General features: G+C 43.9%; 1 protein-coding gene across 1 annotated transcript; it reads right to left on the bottom strand.

The window, feature by feature from the left end:
• Window positions 1–936: 936 nt before the first annotated feature.
• On the bottom strand, window positions 937–24,752 carry LOC139451134 (solute carrier family 28 member 3-like). Its single transcript, XM_071232931.1, has 11 exons — window positions 24,687–24,752; window positions 19,970–20,442; window positions 17,041–17,185; window positions 16,329–16,520; window positions 15,394–15,555; window positions 14,523–14,648; window positions 9,460–9,587; window positions 7,247–7,412; window positions 4,686–4,949; window positions 4,179–4,359; window positions 937–975 (listed from the first exon to the last, which is right to left on the bottom strand). Exons 1-11 carry the CDS (start codon window positions 24,750–24,752, stop codon window positions 962–964), a joined length of 1,917 nt encoding a protein of 638 aa, XP_071089032.1. The 3' UTR covers window positions 937–961.
• Between the last annotated feature and the right edge of the window lie 1,351 nt (window positions 24,753–26,103).

The following is a 26,103-nucleotide window of genomic DNA, read 5'->3' as shown; positions in this document are numbered from 1 at the left end:
GTCGTTACTCGGGGACGTCCTGAACGTGGGTGGTGGGCAACGTCATTTGTGTTCTGATAGCGCCTCACCAATGCCGATATCGTGTTACGATGGCATTGGAAATGTACATGTGTTGCCACCTGTTGTTGCCTCATTCCCGCTCGGATCATTCCAATGGCTTCATGACGCTGTGCAGCTGTCAATCTTGGCATGATTTGCTTGTGATATGCTTGTGTCTGCGCCTCAGAAGTTTTGAATTTTTGAATGACCACAGATCATGCTTTCCAAAGTGACAGCGAATTTTGAGTTGCACATGCTGTGTACAGCTGCACAGGATGCACGTGCAGTAACACATTGCACGTCCATAGGCCCCCATCAATGACGTCATATCGCATGGCACGTGCATGAGCGTTTGAATGTCTCCAATAATTGCTGTGTTCAAACCTATATTTCATACATGGACGGTGTGCCCTTATATCTATATTTTCTTCGTGCACAGTTTCTTAATGTGGCTAGTATATATTAACATTTTTACCAAGCTAACTTCTAAACGCATTTCAACTCTGTTGAGAAACACTTTGTCCGTGATTCAGGCCACGCCTTTGTACTATGTTAACAAGCAAGGCGGCCTGACAATTCCTCACATCCTCACATACGTCATTACGTCTGGCTGCACTTTGGTCTGACAACAGGTCGACTAAATATCTGGTTCAGTGCACTGCGTCACCGTCACGTGTCTTGCGGTTCTGCCTATTGAGGACTGTATTTCTATGCTTTGCCGATACGCATGGATATATACAAGCAGCTGAGCATGAATAAATCTTATGAAAAAATAGCTCCGTACATATACAGTGCTGCAGATGAAGGAGTATGTGAATTGCACTGGTTATAACAAGTGAACCGTTCTCTGTTCTTTGCTGCGGGGCGTTGGTTGTCCATCCCAGAGAGAGAGAGAGAGAGAGAGAGCAATATCAGCGTATTCCTAGTACAGGAGACCTACAACACACAGAACACAGTCGTGTACATATTTACAACACACAGAACACAGTCGTGTGCATATCTACAACACACAGAACACAGTCGTGTACATATCTACAACACACAGAACAAAGTCGTGTGCATATCTACAACACACAGAACAAAGTCTTATTTAGGAGATGATCTACAACACACAGAACACAGTCGTGTACAGGAGATCTACAACACACATAACACATTCGTGTACATATCTACAACACACATAACACAGTCGTGTGCATATCTACAACACAGAGAACACAGTCATGTACATATCTACAACACACAGAACACAGTCGTGTACAGGAGATATACAACACACAGAACACAGTCGTGTACAGGAGATCTACAACACACAGAACACATTCGTGTACATATCTACAACACACAGAACACAGTCGTGTGCATATCTACAACACACAGAACAAAGTCTTATTTAGGAGATGATCTACAACACACAGAACACAGTCGTGTACAGGAGATCTACAACACACAGAACACAGTCGTGTACAGGAGATCTACAACACACAGAACACATTCGTGTACATATCTACAACACACAGAACACAGTCGTGTGCATATCTACAACACACAGAACAAAGTCATGTATAGGAGTCGATCTACAACACACAGAACACAGTCGTGTACAGGAGATATACACCACACAGAACAAAGTCGTGTACATATCTACAACACACATAGCACAGTCGTGTACATATCTACAACACACAGAACACAGACATGTACATATCTACAGCACACAGAACACAGTCGTGTGCATATCTACAACACACAGAACACAGTCATGTACATATCTACAACACACAGAACACAGACATGTACATATCTACAGCACACAGAACACAGTCGTGTGCATATCTACAACACACAGAACACAGTCGTGTACATATCTACAACACACAGAACACAGTCATGTACATATCTACAACACACAGAACACAGTCGTGTGCATATATACAACACACAGAACACAGTCGTGTGCAGGAGATATACAACACACAGAACACAGTCATGTACATATCTACATCACACAGAACACAGTCATGTACATATCTACAACACAAAAAACAAAGTCTTGTATAGGAGATGATCTACAACACACAGAACACAGTCGTGTACAGGAGATATACAACACACAGAACACAGTTGTGTACATATCTACAACACACAGAACACAGTTGTGTACATATCTACAGCACACAGAACACAGTCGTGTGCATATCTACAACACAAAGAACAAAGTCATGTGCATATCTACAACACACAGAACACAGTCGTGTACAGGAGATATACAACACACAGAACACAGTCATGTACATATCTACAACACACAGAACACAGTCATGTGCATATCTACAACACACAGAACACAGTCGTGTACAGGAGATATACAACACACAGAACACAGTCATGTACATATCTACAACACAGAGAACACAGTCATGTACATATCTACAACACACAGAACACAGTCGTGTACAGGAGATATACAACACACAAAACACAGTCATGTACATATCTACAACACACAGAACACAGTCGTGTGCATATCTACAACACAGAGAACACAGTCATGTACATATCTACAACACACAGAACACAGTCGTGTACAGGAGATATACAACACACAGAACACAGTCATGTACATATCTACAACACACAGAACACAGTCGTGTGCATATCTACAACACACAGAACACAGTCATGTACATATCTACAATACACAGAACAAAGTCATGTACATATCTACAACACACAGAACAAAGTCTTGTACATATCTACAACACACAGAACACAGTCGTGTACAGGAGATCTACAAAACACAGAACACAGTCGTGTACAGGAGATCTACAACACACAGAACACAGTCGTGTACAGGAGATCTACAAAACAAAGAACACAGTCGTGTACAGGAGATCTACAAAACACAGAACACAGTCGTGTACAGGAGATCTACAACACACAGAACACAGTCGTGTACAGGAGATCTACAACACACAGAACACAGTCGTGCACAGGAGATCTACAAAACACAGAACACAGTCGTGTACAGGAGATATACAACACACAGAACAAAGTCTGGTACAGGAGATCTACAACACACAGAACAAAGTCTTGTATAGGAGTTGATCTACAACACACAGAACACAGTCGTGTACAGGAGATCTACAACACACAGAACACAGTCGTGTGCAAGAGATCTACAACACACAGAACAAAGTCTTGTACAGAAGGACATGCTATCCATGATAGAAGATCGGCACAGCTCACATAGGAGGGGAAATGTTTTCAGGATGTCAGCGAAAATCCACAGATGCACGGGAAACAAAACAATCAGCTGACAAAGCTGACAATGTTGCAAATCTTAACTAACGCCATGAAACTGTTTATTGTCTTGACAAGAAACATTACTGAATATGATGATGACACAGAGGTCAGATCAACGATAGTCTAGTTGAGAGCTTTGTTGTCATCGGCGGTCGCAACCCTCCTTTGGTACCATCTGGGGCGTTTTCGGCCCACAACATATTGTAGATTGAATAAATTGATTATTTATTTCGAAAAACATTGAAACTGGATACTCGGCACATGACAAATCTAGTAATGCTTGAAAAGTTTACAAGGTTTTTGAAAAATCTACAAATATACAAGACTATATATATTACGAATCCTTGAATAAGTCCATTAATTCATTCTGAGTGATGAGGGGCGGTGGATTAGTCTAGTGGTTAAAGCGTTCGCTCGTCGCACTGAAGACCTGGGTTCGATTCCCCACAATGCGTGAAGCCAATTTTGTGGTGTCCACCGCCGTGATATTGGTGGAATCAGGGGCGTAAAACCATACTCACTCAGTCACTCTTCGATTGATGATTTAAAAAAAAATAAATACACTCTTTCCACCAACTGACGGCTTTAGAAATACCTACATCACCAAACAATCGGTGATGGTTTTAGAAAGAGAGATGTCTTCTGAACCTCTCCACCAACCAACCGGTGCTCTCTCTCCAAACAAAAATCCTCCTTAAACCACCAAAAGGGATGCTTTTAGATTACCTTTTTTAACCAGATGTGTTTCAAATACGCTTTTTAACTAAACTATATGTTTTAGCCGTATTGTTCAACCAACTAAAGATGTTTTGATTACACGGAGATAATCTCACCTGCGAAACATGCAGTCATGAAGCAAGCCACATTTGCTGACAACATTGATGACACTATTTTCTTGGTAATGAATTTCTGCTTTGTTGGAACGATGGTGTAGAAAACAGCCAGGGATATCCCAATGGATACGAAGTTAGACAAGCCACACAAAGCGTATGTAGATATTGCCTCGGATTTCTCCTGCAATAGAAACAGGTAACTGATAGATAAAGATTTCAAATTTTGTTGCTTTATGAATGAACTCTCTTAATATCTGTTATTAAGAGTATTTGAACCCAACTCATAATCTTTAGAAATAGTATTAATAAACAAACTCTATTGAGACATCCGATATTCTCTGATTGTATTTAAACGTTTTATCGTTTCCTAAGTATAAACAGTCAAAAAGTGTCTTTGTGAAATCTTCAGTTGATTTACTGGCTGAATTAAACAAAACAATATCAAAAATCAGGAAAAAAATCATGCATTAAAAAAAAAAGAAGTGTTTCCAATTGTTTTTTACGTACCGAGATATAACCATATTGCAAGGTTTTGTTCCAACCGTCTAAGTACAGGTCATCTCGTATATAGCGATATGTGCCTGTTCCGTTAGTACTTTCCATGTAGTCATGGAACACCTTTCTGTTGTCAGACATCATCGAGAGCTGCATGTAGGACAGTGCTGCAGAACCCATAATCTTATACCCAATCAGCTTGCCGATATTGCCACAGTCCTGAATGTCGGCACCCATGATGGCGGGCAGCGGCAGGAAAATGTACGAACACAGGAACTGAAAATACACACTTTGTTAGAGGGCGCCAAGGGTACAACGAGAAAGAGAGAAAGGGAGAGTTACCATCTGTAGTGTTGCAGCTCTCCTGCAGGGTATTTGTCTGTGGCCATATACATTCTACCTAATATTTAAAAGGTGACTATGCTAGGTCATATTTGATTCAACATGTGCAAACTCAACTGGGTTTCTCCCCTGAGGTATATCCGTCTAACAGATTGTGATTTTTCAGTTTCACACAAGTTACTAATGATAGCGTCTGGACCTATACAGAACATTGGCTCCAGCCGGTGGATCTTGGTCTGCCTGTCAGTACTGTCAAGACAGGTGCATGTCATATGGGTGCAACACACCCACGTCCTCCATGTAGCCTGACACTCCACCCGTCTCTGTCCTTGTACCAATGACTCTCATCCCCTCCCCGTACCGATTTGTGACGCTAATCCACTCTGTCCTACAGCATGACTCTCACACCCCGTCCCGTAGCATGACTTCCCCCGTCCTGTAGCATGAGTCCCCTCCCCGTCCTGTAGCATGACTTCCCCGACCTCTGGCATGACTCCCCCCGACCTCTGGCATGACCCCCCCCCCCCCCCCCCGTCCTGTAGCATGACACCCCCCGTCCTGTAGCATGAGTCCCCTCCCCGTCCTGTAGCATGAGTCCCCTCCCCGTCCTGTAGCATGACTCCCCCCGTCCTGTGGCATGAGTCCCCTCCCCGTCCTGAAGCATGACTCCCCCCGTCCTGTAGCATGAATCTCCTCCCTGTCCTGTAGCATGAGTCCCCTCCCCGTCCTGTAGCATGACTCCCTGTTCCTCCCTGTCCTGCAGCATGACTCCCTCCCCCTCCCTGTCCTACAACATGACTCTCCTCCACCTCCCTGTCCTACAGCATGACTCTCCCCCTGTCTCCCTGTCCTGCAGCATGACTCTCCTAACCCCCCCCGTGTCCTTCAGCATGACTCTCCTACCCCTCCCTGTCCTACAGCATGACCCTCCTCCCCCTCCCTGTCCTACAGCATGACTCTCCTCCCCCTCCCTGTCCTACAGCATGACTCTCCTCCCCTCCCTGTCCTACAGCATGACCCTCCTCCCCCTCCCTGTCCTACAGCATGACTCTCCTCCCCCTCCCTGTCCTGCAGCACGACTCTCCTCCCCCTCCCTGTCCTGCAGCATGACTCTCCTCCCCCATCCTGCCCTGCAGCATGACTCCCCCCTCCCTGTCCTACAGCATGACTCCCTCCCCCTCCCTGTCCTACAGCATGACTCTCCTCCCCTCCCTGTCCTACAGCATGACTCTCCTCCCCTCCCTGTCCTACAGCATGACTCCCTCCCCCTCCCTGTCCTGCAGCATGACTCTCCCCCCATCTCCCTGTCCTGCAGCATGACTCTCCTCCCCTCCCTGTCCTACAGCATGACTCTCCTCCCCCTCCCTGTCCTACAGCATGACTCTCCTCCCCTCCCTGTCCTACAGCATGACTCCCTCTCCCTCCCTGTCCTACAGCATGACTCTCCTCCCCTCCCTGTCCTACAGCATGACTCTCCTCCCCTCCCTGTCCTACAGCATGAGTCTCCTCCCCCTCCCTGTCCTACAGCATGACTCTCCTACCCCCGTCCTGTAGCATGACCCCCCCCCTCACTGTCCTGTAGCATGACTCTCACACCCCGTCTTGTATCATGACTCCCCCATCCTACAGCATGACTCCCCTCCCCCAATCATGCTGTGGTATGACTCTCATCCCCCTCCCTGTCCTACAGCATGAGTCTCCTTCCCCTTCCTGTCCTGCAGCATGACTCCTCTCCTCCCCCCGTCCTGTAGCATGACTCTCCTACCCCGTCATGTATCATGCCCCCCCCCCCCCATCCTGTAGCATGACTCCCCCACCCCACCCCATCATCCTGTGGCATGACTCTCATCCCCCATCGTCCTGTAACTTGACTCCCCTCTCCCTCCTTCTGTCCTGCTATAGCATGACTCCCCTCCCTGTCCTGTAGCATACCCCCCCCCCCCCTCTCTCACTGTCCTGTAGGATGACCGCCCCCCTCTCCCTCCACACTCAAATTCAGGCTGGTAGGATAATTATGCTCCTCTTTGTCCCGTAACATGAGTAGGCTCCGCACACCTTGTTCAGTGTCGCACATACCTACTTTTGTTCTCACAACAAAGTTACTCAGATTGATATTATACTTCATATACCCCGCAGGTACTTTGGTGAACAGTTATAATGTTGAGATAACGATGATATAAATCGAAACATAAATATTGCTTTATTGTTAATAAAGTTTTTTGATGACAAACCTCAAATGTTAGATCGTTGACGTTCACCCTGTCGCCGAACCAGCCAAGTGTGGAGTTAATGAGTGAGAGAAGGCCATAGAAGACGTATAGGTTGACGACGACGCTGCCAAACACGTGAAGAGAGGAAGTTGCCCCAATGGATGCTGCCTCGAATATGCTTGTATATCTAGCAAATACCAACACATGAACATATACAATCACAGTGAGCCTAAATAACCTACACCGTAAAACAATACTGTCTACATGAACTAGCGATCGTTGGACTGCATATCTGCTTTCGAGGGTTTACAAGAAAGTGTCCCGAATGAAACCCACGGCGATACACGCAACTCTTCAGCATTGTATCAAAATCGTATTGACATTATTATTCTTGATGAAGACACTCTACTATGATATGGCCCTTCCACGTAGGGTAGAGTATAGATGACATCACCGCAGAGAATGTAACATGTGTGGTTATACAACTTTAGGATCGAGGTTAAACACTCATTCAAGAACAAAATAACTATTATTCAAGAGGTAACACTCATTCCAATGTTGTTAATTTCACAATGCAAATATTCAGTGTTATTGATTGGCTAAATATATCTTATCATGAACACGATCCAGTTCGTGTCACACATTTAGCCAGGTACCACCCGAAACCCTATTGTAGTTCTTCGATTCTTCGGACAGATATTTGATACGTGTGACCATTAGGGACAAGCAAACATTGGATTTATGTGTAGCTGTATACCTGTTACACCCTGCGACACCTGTCTAAAGGAGCCAATACGCCTGGCAATCGCGCTTAACATGGATTCCTGTTTTCCTCCAGTTTCCCCAGTCCCCGTTAGAATCGTTTTTATTAAAAAAGAGTGTATATCAAAAACGCATCTAACGAGCGGAATTAGATAAACGGAATTAAACGGGGACGAATGTAGTGGTTTATTTCTTCTTACTCACTTAAACATCTTAATTTAACGTTTAAAAATAAGACGTCGCTGTATAGAAGGGTGGCGCTTGAATTTAACATTCATAGCTCACAATAAAGTACACAGGTTTCTCCGTGAATGGTTATCAGAAAAGTTAAGACGTAGATCCTAGAACCATATTCATAAAGATTTAATGGAGACTCTAGAACCATATTCATAAGGACTTAATGGAATGGGCAAGCGATGTACAGCGCCAGGTGCTGACATCATGTCCCGCTAGTGACCAGGTTGTTATTCAGCGCATGGACCAACAATGTTTACATGTCTTTACGGTGAAGAACCCACTTATGATAGATGGAAGATGAATATGTTCACACACCCGAAACACGAGTGGGCAAACCCTGGGCAAGTGACTTAGTTCAATTATGTCTCTGTTCACCCAGCAGGGAATGGGCCCCCGATATGTGAGGTGGATGTGAAGACCATCTAGTGCCTGTAAGGAGTTGATGATGATAACTGGAATGTATATGGATTCTCTGGTCGGGGAACAAATACACTGCATTGAGCACATACTAGTATCTAGATAAGTGCGGTTTATACATGCACAATATAATGTTTAACCACAAGCATCAACACGTTAAAAACGTCTGCATTTAACAGTGAAATCAAACTTTATCATATGAAACTCTATTTGCGGTATGCGGGGGAACCCGGGACATTGTCATTTCAGTTTGTATGGTTGCATCCTAAGCAGTTTATAAGACCGATCAAAATATGTTCATGACACGGTATTCTTTCGTCTGACAACAAAGACGACATTTCTAACAACTGTCGACGCGGTTTAAGGGGGACAACTTTTATTTGCAACATGGACGTTTGTAGACGAGGCGATGAATGTTTTGTCTATTAGTGATGATCAGAACCTTATAATGCCTCGATACTTGATTTACTACAATAAGGAATGGGAAAGTCCGTATACTCTCTGTGTGATGCAAACGCGATTGTTCGCAAATTCAAATAAAGAATGTTATTACTTCAGCGAGTTTTGAGCTACATGCAGACTGTGTCGATGTATCTCTGGAGTTTTGGTGAACATTAGAATTGCCAGAGTAGGAGTTGTGGTCATTTTGCACAGTGCTACCGATGCGGGCATTCGATAGGTCAGCTGTTCACAAAAAATAGTTTTCTTCCGCACGTGACGTTATTTAACACAGTTTAATAAACGAACGTGTATTGTTTTTAACTGGGTGATTTCTTCACGTACATGTAGGAGTAATACATATAGTTACACGTCCTCACTTTTTATTTCCCACGTCGTATGTGTTTCTGTTGCTAACGGCACGGGACTCTGGGTACAGCAACTTAGAGATGGCAATGGAGGCGGGTGCAGACATCACACACGCCGGGATCAGGTACGACACAGATATCTGGGAACACACGATATATCCTTCTCACACTTAGAGGACACATGCACTGGACAGACACTGTTTTCATCGACTAGAGTGAGCCGACAGTGATCTACTATAGAGTCCGCCACTGACCTGACAATGATCTACTATAGAGCCCACAAGTGAGCTTACCGTGATCTACTTTAATTCCAAAAATGAGCTGACAGTGATCTACTGTAGAGTCCATCAGTGAGCTGACGGTGATCTACTATTGAGTCCACCAGTGAGCTGACGGTGATCTACTATCGAGTCCACCAGTGAGCTGACAGTGATCTACTATCGAATCCATCAGTGAGGCGACAGTGATCTACTATAGAGTCCATCAGTGAGCTGACAGCCGCACTTGTAGTGATCTTCTATAGAGTCCACCAATTTTGCAGACGGTGTGGAGTTAATCAGTGAGCTGACAGTGATGTACTATAAAGTCCACCGGTGAGCTGCCAATGATCTACTATTGAGTCCACCAGTAGCTGACAGCTGCACTTGTAGTGATCTACTATAGAGTCCACCAATGTGCTGACGGTGTGGAGTTAATCAGTGAGCTGACAGTGATGTACTATAAAGTCCACCAGTGAGCTGCCAATGATCTACTATTGAGTCCACCAGTAGCTGACAGCTGCACTTGTAGTGATCTACTATAGAGTCCACCAATGTGCTGACGGTGTGGAGTTAATCAGTGAGCTGACAGTGATGTACTATAAAGTCCACCAGTGAGCTGCCAATGATCTACTATTGAGTCCACCAGTAGCTGACAGCTGCACTTGTAGTGATCTACTATAGAGTCCACCAGTAAGCTGACTGTGGTCTACTGTTGAGTTCATCAGTGCGCGGACAGTGATCTGCTATAGAGTCCACCAGTGAGCTGCCAATGATCTACTATAGAGTCCACCAGTGAGCTGACAGCCGCACTTGTAGTGATCTACTATAGAGTCCACCAATGTGCTGACGGTGTGGAGTTAACCAGTGAGCTGCCAGTGATGTACTATAGAGTCCACCAGTGACTTGACAGCCGCACTTGTAGTGATCTACTATAGAGTCCACCAGTAGCTGACAGTGATCTACTATAGAGTCCACCAGTAGCTGACAGTGATCTACTATAGAGTCCAGCAGTTAGCTGACAGCCGCACTTGTAGTGATCTCCTATGTCCACCAATGTGCTGACGGTGTGGGATTAATCAGTGAGCTGACAGTGATGTACTATAGAGACCACCAGTGAGCTGCCAATGATCTGCTGTTGAGTCCACCAGTAGCTGACAGTGATCTACTATAGAGTCCACCAGTAGCTGACAGTGATCTACTATAGAGTCCACCAGTAGCTGACAGTGATCTACTATAGAGTCCACCAGTAGCTGACAGTGATTAACTATATAGAGTCCACCAGTAGCTGACAGTGATCTTCTATAGAGTCCACCAGTAGCTGACAGTGATCTACTATAGAGTCCGCCACTGACCTGACAATGATCTACTATAGAGCCCACAAGTGAGCTTACCGTGATCTACTTTAATTCCAAAAATGAGCTGACAGTGATCTACTGTAGAGTCCATCAGTGATCTGACGGTGATCTACTATTGAGTCCACCAGTGAGCTGACGGTGATCTACTATCGAGTCCACCAGTGAGCTGACAGTGATCTACTATCGAATCCATCAGTGAGGCGACAGTGATCTACTATAGAGTCCATCAGTGAGCTGACAGCCGCACTTGTAGTGATCTTCTATAGAGTCCACCAATTTTGCAGACGGTGTGGAGTTAATCAGTGAGCTGACAGTGATGTACTATAAAGTCCACCGGTGAGCTGCCAATGATCTACTATTGAGTCCACCAGTAGCTGACAGCTGCACTTGTAGTGATCTACTATAGAGTCCACCAATGTGCTGACGGTGTGGAGTTAATCAGTGAGCTGACAGTGATGTACTATAAAGTCCACCAGTGAGCTGCCAATGATCTACTATTGAGTCCACCAGTAGCTGACAGCTGCACTTGTAGTGATCTACTATAGAGTCCACCAATGTGCTGACGGTGTGGAGTTAATCAGTGAGCTGACAGTGATGTACTATAAAGTCCACCAGTGAGCTGCCAATGATCTACTATTGAGTCCACCAGTAGCTGACAGCTGCACTTGTAGTGATCTACTATGGAGTCCACCAGTAAGCTGACTGTGGTCTACTGTTGAGTTCATCAGTGCGCGGACAGTGATCTGCTATAGAGTCCACCAGTGAGCTGCCAATGATCTACTATAGAGTCCACCAGTGAGCTGACAGCCGCACTTGTAGTGATCTACTATAGAGTCCACCAATGTGCTGACGGTGTGGAGTTAACCAGTGAGCTGCCAGTGATGTACTATAGAGTCCACCAGTGACTTGACAGCCGCACTTGTAGTGATCTACTATAGAGTCCACCAGTAGCTGACAGTGATCTACTATAGAGTCCACCAGTAGCTGACAGTGATCTACTATAGAGTCCAGCAGTTAGCTGACAGCCGCACTTGTAGTGATCTCCTATGTCCACCAATGTGCTGACGGTGTGGGATTAATCAGTGAGCTGACAGTGATGTACTATAGAGACCACCAGTGAGCTGCCAATGATCTGCTGTTGAGTCCACCAGTAGCTGACAGTGATCTACTATAGAGTCCACCAGTAGCTGACAGTGATCTACTATAGAGTCCACCAGTAGCTGACAGTGATCTACTATAGAGTCCACCAGTAGCTGACAGTGATTAACTATATAGAGTCCACCAGTAGCTGACAGTGATCTTCTATAGAGTCCACCAGTAGCTGACAGTGATCTACTATAGAGTCCACCAGTAGCTGACAGTGATTTACTATATAGAGTTCACCAGTAGCTGACAGTGATCTTCTATAGAGTCCACCAGTAGCTGACAGTGATCTACTATAGAGTCCATCAGTAGCTGACAGTGATCTACTATAGGGTCCATCAGTACCTGCCAGTGATCTACTATAGAATCCACCAGTAGTTGACAGTGATCTACTATAGAGTCCATCAGTAGCTGACAGGCATCTACTTTAGAGTCCATCAGTGAGGTGACAGTGATCTGCTATCGAGTCCATCAGTGAGCTGACAGTGATCTACTGTTGAGTTCATCAGTGAGCTGACAGTGATCTGCTATCGTGTCCATCAGTGAGCTGACAGTGATCTACTGTTGAGTTCATCAGTGAACTGACAGTGACCTACTATCGATTCCACCAGTGACCTGACAGTCATGTACTATAGGGTACACCAGTGAGCTCCAAATGATCTACTATTGAGTCCACCAGTAGTTGACAGCGATCTACTATAGAGGCCACCATTGACCTGACAGCTGCACTTGTAGTGATATACAGTCCAACAGTGAGCTGTCTGTGGTCTACTATCGGGTCAATCAGTGAGACAGTGATCTGCTGTTGAGTTCATCAGTGACCTGACAGCCGCACTTGTAGTGATCTACTATAGAGTCCACCAGTGAGCTGACACACACACTTGTGGTGATCTAATATAGAGTCCACCAGTGAGCTGACACCCACACTTGTAGTGATCTAATATAGAGTCCACCAGTGAGCTGACACCCACACTTGTAGTGATCTACTATAGAGTCCACCAGTGAGCTGACACCCACACTTGTAGTGATCTACTATAGAGTCCACCAGTGAGCTGACACCCACACTTGCAGTGATCTACTATAGAGTCCACCAGTGAGTTGACAGTGATCCACTATAGAGTCCACCAGTGAGCTGACACCCACACTTGTAGTGATCTACTATAGAGTCCACCAGTGAGTTGACAGTGATCTACTATAGAGTCCACCAGTAGCTGACAGTGATCTACTATAGAGTCCACCAGTAGCTGACAGTGATTAACTATATAGAGTCCACCAGTAGCTGACAGTGATCTTCTATAGAGTCCACCAGTAGCTGACAGTGATCTACTATAGAGTCCACCAGTAGCTGACAGTGATCTTCTATAGAGTCCACCAGTAGCTGACAGTGATCTACTATAGAGTCCATCAGTAGCTGACAGTGATCTACTATAGGGTCCATCAGTACCTGCCAGTGATCTACTATAGAATCCACCAGTAGTTGACAGTGATCTACTATAGAGTCCATCAGTAGCTGACAGGCATCTACTTTAGAGTCCATCAGTGAGGTGACAGTGATCTGCTATCGAGTCCATCAGTGAGCTGACAGTGATCTACTGTTGAGTTCATCAGTGAGCTGACAGTGATCTGCTATCGTGTCCATCAGTGAGCTGACAGTGATCTACTGTTGAGTTCATCAGTGAACTGACAGTGACCTACTATCGATTCCACCAGTGACCTGACAGTCATGTACTATAGGGTACACCAGTGAGCTCCAAATGATCTACTATTGAGTCCACCAGTAGTTGACAGCGATCTACTATAGAGGCCACCACTGACCTGACAGCTGCACTTGTAGTGATATACAGTCCAACAGTGAGCTGTCTGTGGTCTACTATCGGGTCAATCAGTGAGACAGTGATCTGCTGTTGAGTTCATCAGTGACCTGACAGCCGCACTTGTAGTGATCTACTATAGAGTCCACCAGTGAGCTGACACCCACACTTGTAGTGATCTACTATAGAGTCCACCAGTGAGCTGACACCCACACTTGCAGTGATCTACTATAGAGTCCACCAGTGAGCTGACACCCACACTTGTAGTGATCTACTATAGAGTCCACCAGTGAGTTGACAGTGATCTACTATAGAGTCCACCAGTGAGCTGACACCCACACTTGTAGTGATCTACTATAGAGTACACCAGTGCGCTGACAGTGATCTACTATAAAGTCAACCGGTGCGCTCACACACACATACACACACACACAGGCACGCACGCACGCACGCACGCACGCACACACGCACGCACACACATTTGATCTGCTATAAATCTACGCTACCCCGAAAGATGAGACGACTCCAATGAAAGATCCCGACACGGAGGCCTGCCCAGCTACCAGCACAGTGAAGAGCTCTGACTTCGACATCAGTTCCATGTAGGGCTTCATAGCCAGCCCAGTGGTCGGCTGAAACCCACAGTGACAAATACATGCGTGAATGAGTGAAACATACAGGGTACAGTGATGACATGCGTGAATGAGTGAAACACAGGGGTACAGTGATGAGAAGCATGAGTGAGTGAAACATACAGAGTACAGTGATGACAAGCCTGAGTGAGTAAAACATTCATAGTACAGTCATGACAGGCCTGATTGAGTGAAACATACAGGGTACAGCGATGACATGTGTGAGTGAGTGAAACATACAGGGTACAGTGATGACATGTGTGAGTGAGTGAAACATACAGGGTACAGTGATGACATGTGTGAGTGAGTGAAACATACAGGGCACAGTGATGACATGTGTGAGTCAGTAAAACATACAGGGTACAGTGATGACATGTGTGAGTGAGTGAAACATACAGGGCACAGTGATGACATGTGTGAGTGAGTGAAACATACAGGGCACAGTGATGACATGTGTGAGTCAGTAAAACATACAGGGTACAGTGATGACATGTGTGAGTCAGTGAAACATACAGGGCACAGTGATGACATGTGTGAGTGAGTGAAACATACAGGGCACCGTGATGACATGTGTGAGTCAGTAAAACATACAGGGTACAGTGATGTCATGTGTGAGTCAGTGAAACATACAGGGTACAGTGATGACATGTGTGAGTGAGTGAAACATACAGGGCACAGTGATGACATGTGTGAGTCAGTGACGCATACAAGATACAGTGATGACAGCTCTCTTTGTGGCACTTACGAAATCAATAAGTATGTTGGTGGCCACGCAGAGGGACTCCCGGTCGGTGATTTCCAGTGACCATCTGAGGAAACGACCAACGATGTTGACAAACCACTGTATCGCTCCGATATAGAACATGACAGCCACCAGCGCGTTAATGAAGAACATGCGAGGCATTGCCTGCAAGAGAAGAAAAATGATGCGAGGTGATGGGGTTGAGTGTCGCGTTCAAGATTATTGCACTTATACTGTACATAGTGAATGTATGTGCGTGTGTTTGTGTGTGTGTGTATTTGTGTGTGTGCGCGTGCGTGCGTGCGTGCGTGCGTGTGTGCGTGTGTGTGTGTGTGTGTGTGTGCGCGTGAACGCGTCTGCGTGAGTGTGTGTTTCTGTGTGTGCCAGCTTTATAGTAGTAGCCCACTGGGTAACCATGTCGCAAGTTATTGTTTTACTGACTGCGAGCTGCCCATTCCCTGTTTCAGACCCTGAATGCTAAGTGCAAGGCACAATAACGATCTTTTAACACATTTTGGTATGACGTGGATCAAACCACCGATCTTCCGCTCCCCGGGCTGACGCTACTTGACCTCGGACGTGGTTACAAGAGAAATAAGGAGATGGATTTGTAAGTTCAATCACTGTTTTTCATACACATCATCGTCATTATATCGTAATTGTAAGATCGTTTCGGGTGCCGTTCATCATATCTGACAGAAATATTTCTTGACAATGACAGTCAGGAAAAGCCTTCATTGTCTACTCTGGAATAGTTATTCTAAAACAATATTACAACCATGTGAAGTGTATGTTGAATATTGATTTTAACAAACAATATCTACTATGTTCTTATCACACACGTTCTGGTATCAACAGTTGTGGTGAACTTGCAATTGCTTAAACAATGGACGCCTAACGGTTAAGTTATTTTATATGCAAGCACATGTAACTCCTACCCCGAATATAAGATTGTGATCCGTGTAGCTCTTCCCGAACATAAACACTGAACCTTTCCTGGAATTCTTCAGCAGACTGTCGACTCTATCTGTCATCCACAAAACAGAACCAGACCCGACCTCTGTACGGAGGATGAACAGGGCCAAGAGAAACTGCAGAGCAACCGACCAGAACACCGTGTGCCAGTTGACCTGTAACACAAACACTATTGAGGCACCATGCACTTCAATTGTCCTGAAACACAACCACAACTAAGGCACTATGCACTTCCGCTGACCTGTAACAGAAACATCACTGTGGCACCACGCACTTGAGTTGTCCTGTAACACAACTACTATTGAGGCACCACGCACTTAAGTTGTCTTGTAATACAACCATTACTGAGGCACCATGCACTTGAGTTGTCCTGTAACACAACCATTACGGAAGCACCACGCACTTGTGTTGTCCTGTAACACAACTAGCGCTGAGGCACCACGCACTTGAGCTCTCATGTAATACAACCATTACCGAAGCACCACGCACTTGTGTTGTCCTGTAACACAACTAGCGCTGAGGCACCACGCACTTGAGCTCTCATGCAATACAACCATTACCGAAGCACCACGCACTTGTGTTGTCCTGTAACACAACTAGCGCTGAGGCACCACGCACTTAAGTTGTCCTGTAACAAATGACATTATGCACTTGGCTAGGTTTAAGTTAATGTACCTTAGCTGGCCGATTGGAGAACAGGAATGCAACCGCAATGAAGAAAGCCAGGCCCCCTAAAGACACGAGGTTGCGGGGTTGTTTCATGCCCACGTCTAGCACCAGAAACACCACGATAAACGCAGTGGTAGCTATATACATCAGCCTGCAACATAAGTTTAGGTGATTTGAAACATGAACATAGGTGAGACATATGTAAGTTGAAGCATAGGTAGAGGTGAGTTAACACAAAAGTATAGGTGAGTTGATTCATGGCACAGGCGCGCTGAAACCTGGTACGGGTAGGTTGACACATATGTATAGGCGAGTTGAAGCATGGGTATAGGTGAGTTGAAGCGTGGGTATAGGTGAGTTGAAGCGTGGGTATAGATGAGTTTAGGCGTGGGTATAGGCGAGTTGAGGCATGGGTATAGGTGAGTTGAGGCGTGGGTATAGGTGAGTTGAGGCGTGGGTATAGGTGAGTTGAGGCGTGGGTATAGGTGACTAAGGCATGGGTATTGGTGAGTTGAGGCATGGGTATAGGTGAGTTGAGGCGTGGGTATAGGTGAGTTGTGTGGGTATAGGTGAGTTGAGGCGTGGGTATGTGAGTTGAGGCGTGGTTTTAGGTGAGTTGTGTGGGTATAGGTGAGTTGAGGCGTGGGTACGTGAGTTGAGGCGTGGGTTTAGGTGAGTTAAGGCATGGGTATAGGCGAGTTGACACATATGTATAGGTGAGTTGAGGCGTGGGTATAGGTGAGTTGAGGCGTGGGTATAGGTGAGTTAAGGCGTGGGTATGGGTGAGTTGAGGCCTGGGTGAGTTGAAATGAAAGACAGGCACATGTGCATTGAAACAAACTTATAATTGCATATGCACAGGCAGGTGGTTAAAACATATTGACAGGTGAGTGGAAATATACGTATAAGAAAACGTGACAGTTAGGTAACAGTTAGGTACGAATATGAAAACCTGAATGTACATTTTTGCAAATAGAAATTCAATTCTTATATAGTTATCAACGTATAGGGAAATTGAGCAATTAACAGCTGTTTGCGTATAGAGAAACTGATATTAAAGTTCAGGGCTGTGGACGTATACAGAAATTGAAGTACAAGTTAACTGCTGTGGACGTATAGAAAAACTGAAGTACAAGTCAACTGCTGTAGACGTATACAGAAACTAATGTACAAGTTAACTGCTGTGGACGTTTACAGAAACTGAAGTACAAGTTAACTGCTGTGGACGTATACAGAAACTAAAGTACAAGTTAACTGCTGTGGACGTATACAGAAACTGAAGTACAAGTTAACTGCTGTGGACGTTTACAGAAACTGAAGTACAAGTTAACTGCTGTAGACGTATAGAGAGTGAGTGAGTGAGTATGGTTTTACGCCGCTTTAAGCAATATTCCAGACACCAGAAATGGGCTTCACACATTGTACCCATGTCGGGAATCGAACCCGGGTCTTCGGCGTGACGAGCGAACGCTTTAACCACTAGGCTACCCGACCGCCCCGGACGTATAGAGAAACTGAAGTACAAGATAACTGCTGTGGACGTATAGAGAAACTGAAGTACAAGATAACTGCTGTTGACGTATAGAGAAACTGAAGTACAAGTTAACTGCTGTGGACGTATAGAGAAACTGAAGTACATGTTAACAGCTGTGGACGTATAGAGAAACTGAAGTACAAGTTAACTGCTGTGGACGTATACAGAAACTGAAGTACAAGTTAACTGCTGTGGACGTTTACAGAAACTGAAGTACAAGTTAACTGCTGTTGACGTATAGAGAAACTGAAGTACAAGATAACTGCTGTGGACGTATAGAGAAACTGAAGTACAAGATAACTACTGTTGACGTATAGAGAAACTGAGGTACAAGTTAACTGCTGTGGACGTATAGAGAAACTGAAGTACAAGTTAACTGCTGTGGACGTATAGAGAAACTGAAGTACAAGTTAACTGCTTTGGACGTATAGAGAAACTGATGTACAAGATAACTGCTGTGGACGTATAGAGAAACTGATGTACAAGATAACTGCTGTGGACGTATAGAGAAACTGAAGTACAAGTTAACAGCTGTGGACGTATAGAGAAACTGAAGTACAAGCTAACAGCTGTGGACGTATAGAGAAACTGATGTACAAGTTAACTGCTGTGGACGTATAGAGAAACTGAAGTACAAGTTAACTGCTGTGGACGTATAGAGAAACTGAAGTACAAGTTAACAGCTGTGGACGTATAGAGAAACTGATGTACAAGTTAACTGCTGTGGACGTATAGAGAAACTGATGTTCAAGTTAACTGCTGTGGACGTATAGAGAAACTGAAGTACAAGTTAACAGCTACGAGGGATGATTGATAACGTCTCAGACTCACATTGAGAGACATGCGCAATGCCGCAATATGTGGAGATTACATGACGCCATGGAGGTATATACACAAAAACTGGACAACTTCGAGGATTGTGCATTGATCAAGCTCTTGCAGAAAAAAGCCGCCCATGAAGATATGAGTGCAACGATGGGGAAGGATGCCCCTTCCTATGCCACCGTAATATGATGGGCAGCAAAGATAAAACGTGGCACGGAGAGCCGTAAAGACGACCCCAGTCGTGGAAGGTTATCAGAAGCAATGCCAGAAATGAACACCGACTTTAACTCTGTTCCTACTCAAACCACTAAACGTGATTGAACATTATCATTTTGGGAACCCTTAGACAGTGTCATTACGTATGATTGTCAATGGTACGTTCATTATCAATTGCAGATTTTAATATTCTTTGCCAATTGGAAATAAATAAGGAAGAACTGAGATAACAAAAGAGGGAGTATTCAGTACTTACACTCCATATAGTCGAGACATAACAACTTGTCTCTACATTTGCTAATATTAGATCTGTTAGATCATACAAAAATACATTGCAACCTTATCTCTAAGACCACTAACCATCTTGCAATTCTCCTGGCCTTAGCGATCAGCAGTTTCTCTCGGAATGTCCACTTTCTATCTGTCCAGTCTAGTCGAGGGATGATGTTTCTTCTCACAACTTTACTGGCGAGTATGGCAGCGCCAAACACGGTGCAGGCCAGGAGTCTAATGGAGCCCTCATCACCAAACGTCAACACCATGGAAAAGACAAAATATATCACATACAGAACCAGCAATGATAACTTTATAACAGCTTCACATCTGTCTCGAAAACATGTTGGCACAGAGGACCGCAGGCATGACCGGAAAGACAAGATCTTCCTGGAACAACAGCTAGCTCTCTCTTCGTCCTCGACGTCACTGACGTCATCATCACCGTCATCAATAGGTATATTCTCGTTGCCAGGTAACACGTCCTTCTCGACAGCCTTGCTCCCCGCTATTGTCTCCATGGCGATCACCACAGCGCTGGAGACGTCAGTATTAACGACCTGTAACACATGCAGGGGCTAAAATAATTATGCTCTGTGTAACTACGATGTGGTTTTATACATATCAGACGTAACAATGATGTGGTTTTATACAAGTGTAAATTGGCACAGCTCCCATGGCCGAAAGCTATGAATACATTTGTATCAAAATGTAAATACGAAATGTAGATTATTTGGGACAAACACCGTATTTTAAGCGACATGATGGAGTGGCTCGATCATTTTGTTACTGCTTCGCAATGATTGTGGTTTTGACGCAGAGGTCCATCCATGTTACGACCCAGAATATGTAGAGGGCGTCATGGAAAATGACAAATGCAAAATTCTTTGGAATAGGCCCGTATACAGCCTCAGACGTATCCAGGCCAACAAACCTGATCCTGTCCTTTTTGATTAATCCAATGAAATTATTTATATCACTGAATTTTCTACTAATCCTGCCAGATTTGAGAGGGTACTTAGGGTTATATCGACAGTGCCCCGTCATTCTAACACTATCAGTCACAATATATGTGGTTTACATACTTCAGTGAAACCCAAGCCGCCTGTAATGTGCTAGAAGGGTAACAGCCACTCGACAGGGCCAACCGCCCTCATCGATTTGAAATGATGTCGGAGACCGGAATTAAGTTAAATAGAAATGAAAAGCGTTTGTTTCTTGCTGTGAAAACTCGTATGGCTTATGACAACCGACACAGAACATAACGATATATGAACTAAAGCAACGATGAAAGATTTGTTTTAATTTTCAGAAAACCAACACACATTGCCATTGCTACTTTGGTTTTAGAACCATTGGAGCTAACGAAAGACCACTGGAGTTTGAAAAGGAGTATAACCGTTTCGGCGCATGCGTAGATTAATTCACTTTCTACATATGAGCACCGTTAATCGAAACTGCGACAACGCGACAATGCGACAATGCAATATTATCAATATGTCGCGTTGTCGCGAACTCTAACACCTTTTTATACATTTTGGATGGGGGGACAATGAGACAACGCAAAATATTTTGAGCTTGAAAAATGTCGCGTTGTCGCTTTGTGGCCCTTTGGTAAAATAAAACACCCTTTGCTTGTTTTTGTAAGGGTAACAATGCAACAGTACGACAATACGACAATGTCCCATCTAGGATTTCATAGTAAGCCAAGGCTGAATACTTAGCCCTTTGTTATTTTCGCTTTTCATAGAAGAGCTAGTACAAGTTATACATAAAATGGGAAACATGACATACAATTATATTCTGATATTTTGGAAATTTTGTTTATGTCATTTGCAGATGACGTCATCCTTGACTCAGAATCTATTGTGGGTTTACAGACCCAGGTTAATATTCTTGTTTTTATCCAGATACATGGGGATTAACCATGCTGTTGTTTTCCAGGGAGAAATGGACATACAAAGACACCCCACTGTCAAAAGTTAACAGGTATTAGTACTTGGGTGTAACATTTTCTTCTACTTTCAAGACGACAAACTGCATTGTTGATCTAGTAAATCTCGGAAAAACGGACTTTAATGGAAATAAATATAAATTAAAAAAAAGACTGGAATGGTAGAACCAAAACTATTTTAATATATTTTAAACACAGATATTACCAATACCTTTATATGGTTCAGAAGAATGGGGTTACCAGCAGTCTGAACAATAAGAACGAATTCATCTTTTGGCATGTGAAAGTGTTTTAAAGGTGAAAAAAACAAAACAAACGCCAAATGCCATTGTCTCCGGTGAATATTGTCGCTACCCGCGTTTTGTCAATGCTCAGGTCCGTATTACAAAATTAACCAGAATGCACGAAGGATGAATTTCGACAACATTGGTCATAACACTTGGGTGGAATCTGTTCGTAACATTTTATTCCCGCATGGTTTCGAATTTGTATGGTTTAACCAGTTTGTTGGGTTCAATATCGCTTTTATTAGGGTATCAAAAACGTCTCTTATAGATGGAATACATCCAAACTGGATGTCAACACTCAACATTAGCACCAGATATGTCAGGTATATAGAATATAAAACCTTGTTTGAACCTGAAATATACTTGAGTATTTACAATGGCAAACAAATAAGCGATGTTTTTTTTTAATTAACATGTAATGTTTTACCTTCACGATAGAACAAGGGGAGGAAACAATATATTAAATCATGTTTACGTATGTGTCCTGTTTGCAATATATGTAGTGAAGATGAATATCATTTCGTATTGATCCGTTAACATTATATTGACTTACGTAAAGTTTATTTACCAGAATTATAATGAAAAATTCCAACTGTTAATACATTCCAAAGTTTATTCTGTACAACTCAGAATGATTAATCAAGACCTCTGCAATATTATGTTCATAATGCATTCACAAAACCATGACGTAAAATCCATGTAATTTGTTTACATTGTATTTTTGACATTGTTTTTCTTGCCTCTGCATGTGTTTGTGACGGGTGCCTCAGGTGGTGGCTCACCTTTTCGCAGGTACTTGGTATCATCACTTTTTGATAGTTGTTCATAAACACATGCTCATGATATATTCGGAATCGTACAATCGACTCTGTATTTAACAGAGTTTTTTTAATGAATATGGAAAGGGCTTTGTATTTTATTGCATATGGGCGAATGCCTTCACACACATTGTTGATGTCTGAAATATAATTTGCTGTGCTGCTAAATGTATCCACGATATAAGATGCATATATCTTCACTTGTATGAATCTTTGGGTATTCCACGCATTTTGTAATATTTAACTAAAAAATATAGCTTGGATTCAAGGAAAATGCCACAAATGTACTTATTCAAACTGAAAACAAATAGTAATCTGGTTGAACATCTTAACGTTGTTACCGTTCGAGACGGCGTGTCAGCTAACTGTGGAAGGAAAGTCTCAGATGATGCAGGCTCAGATCTCTTTGGTGAAACCCACCACCACATGTCACATGTGAAGCTGACAAACCCACCCACCACATGTCACATGTGAAGCTGACAAACCCACCACCACATGTCACACTTGAAGCTGACAAACCACCCACCACATGTCACATGTGAAGCTGACAAACCCACCACCACATGTCACACGTGAAGCTGACAAACCAACTACCACATGTCACATGTGAAGCCGACAAACCCACCCACCACATGTCACACTTGAAGCTGACAAACCCACCACCACATGTCACACTTGAAGCTGACAAACCACCCACCACATGTCACATGTGAAGCTGACAAACCCACCACCACATGTCACACGTGAAGCTGACAAACCAACTACCACATGTCACACTTGAAGCTGACAAACCCACCCACCACATGTCACATGTGAAGCTGACAAACCCACCACCACATGTCACACTTGAAGCTGACAAACCACCCACCACATGTCACACGTGAAGCTGACAAACCAACTACCACATGTCACATGTGAAGCTGACAAACCCACTACCACATGTCACATTGGAAGCTGACAAACCAACTACCACATGTCACATGTGTAGCTGACAAACCCACCACCACATGTCACATGTGAAGCTGACAAACCCACCACCACATGTCACATGTGAAGCTGACAAACCCACCACCACATGTCACATGTGAAGCTGACAAACCCACCACCACATGTCACATGTGAAGCTGACAAACCCACCACCACATGTCACATGTGAAGCTGACAAACCCACCCACCACATGTCACACTTGAAGCTGACAAACCCACCACCACATGTCACATGTGAAGCTGACAAACCCACTACCACATGTCACATGTGAAGCTGACAAACCACCCACCACATGTCACATTGGAAGCTGACAAACCACCCACCATATGTCACACTGGAAGCTGACAAACCACCCCTCCACATGTCACATGTGTAGCTGACAAACCACCCACCACATGTCACATGTGAAGCTGAGAAACCACCACCACATGTCACATTGGAAGCTGACAACCCACAAATATAATCTAGCGACACTAGGTTCTGATACACCTAAGGGACTCTACACAGCGGAACCACAGACGGCTGGGCCATCCGTGCCCACGACACGTTATGTTCAGTCTAGCTATATGTCCCTGTCGCTCCACCAGTGTGTCACGAACACACCAGAATACGTTGCTACGAAACTTCCATTAACAAACTTGCACTGTTGTTGTACAGTAGATTAGTGAAATATGTTGATATGTGTTAGCTGCAGAGGAGTCAAAGGAATATTGGCGCCCTATGGTATAATCTCTTGACATAAGAAATGTGACTCTACCTGTGAGTTGGCCTGTGTGGTGAGCTCCATGGCTTCCCAGAGTTCCCCTGTCTCTGCTCTGTTCATGCCGTCCGAGTTTATACACCTCTCCGAGATCCCTTCTGTCACCCTGTCACACACAGACATGATGTTTGACAGTTCGCTGTGAAATATATATATATATATATATATATATATATATATATCCATGTCCTAATGTTGGACATATATATGTGTATGTATAGGTGCATGTATATGTATGTGTGGTATGTATGTATGTATGTATGTATGTATGTATGTATGTAAATGACATACACTTACCCGTTCTCTGTGAATACGTGGCTTAATGTGGCAAATAACTGATATCTCTGACACATTAACATTAATTTAATTGTATTCAGATTTTACAAAAAAGACTCAATCACTACACACAGCTTACCTTATCACATATAGTTTTTTCAGACACTTGACCAATTTCATACCAAAGATGAATATGTTATGCCTCCACTGTTGTTCTGTGAGATAAGTGATGGACGTTTGATGTATTCATTATTGCATCGATAAGCATTGTTACCTTGCACCACTGGCCAGTGCCCCCACAGCTTGTCTATCGAGCCAGTGTGTACATCTAACTCGCGTCCGTAGCTTCGAGTGGTCATTGGATGCCCACCCACTGACCACCGTTATTGCATAATTCACATATTTCTATCTTTACACAAAATCATAAAGCAACGTAGTGACATAACTGGAATACAGTGCTAGGAGACGTTAAACTCAACTCACTCACTCAGATAATCCTTATCTATGATTTCTCTTCCACATGTTCATTGTGCATCATTTGCCTGCATATACACCAGCTGCTAGATCATTTACGATACACTGGATCAAGTCGAGTTGGGGGTATCATCATTGAGGCAACACTATGCATGGCATCAGAGATAATTAAGATTAAGGACACGACCTTTGTTTTTAGGTGTTCGACCTTCGATAAAGCTACTCTTCAACAGCACGGAAACTGCTCGGGAAATCATAAACAGCTGCGAAAAAGCCTTCCTCAACAATGAAATACAACACAAAAGTTCAACTGAGTTCGACATCGCATGTCTGCAGGTTTTATTGTTTGTATTATTTACTTCAAAACTGAGAAGCCAATGCATCACTTTACCATATAATATACTCCTCAAAAAAGGAAACGCAAAAGTAGGAAAAACCGTATCGCCGACATCCGTACAATATTAATACCTAAAATGGATTGGTTACTTCTGCATGGATTGGGATTGATTTGTAGGATGAGCTACTGCAGACATTTGGTGAAAAGTTGGATAAATTAATGCAACAACGTCAACAACCGACTGCAAACAAGAGAATCATCTTGTCATTTTGACGGACCTGCATCGTCGGTCATAGTCACAGGTCACAGAGTATGGCCTCAAATGCG

This window comes from Haliotis cracherodii, unplaced genomic scaffold (assembly GCF_022045235.1).
Source record: "Haliotis cracherodii isolate W230 unplaced genomic scaffold, xgHalCrac1.p SCAF_8, whole genome shotgun sequence".
In the NCBI taxonomy this organism is placed as follows: domain Eukaryota; kingdom Metazoa; phylum Mollusca; class Gastropoda; order Lepetellida; family Haliotidae; genus Haliotis; species Haliotis cracherodii.
This window is presented reverse-complemented; position numbering and strand designations above follow the sequence as displayed.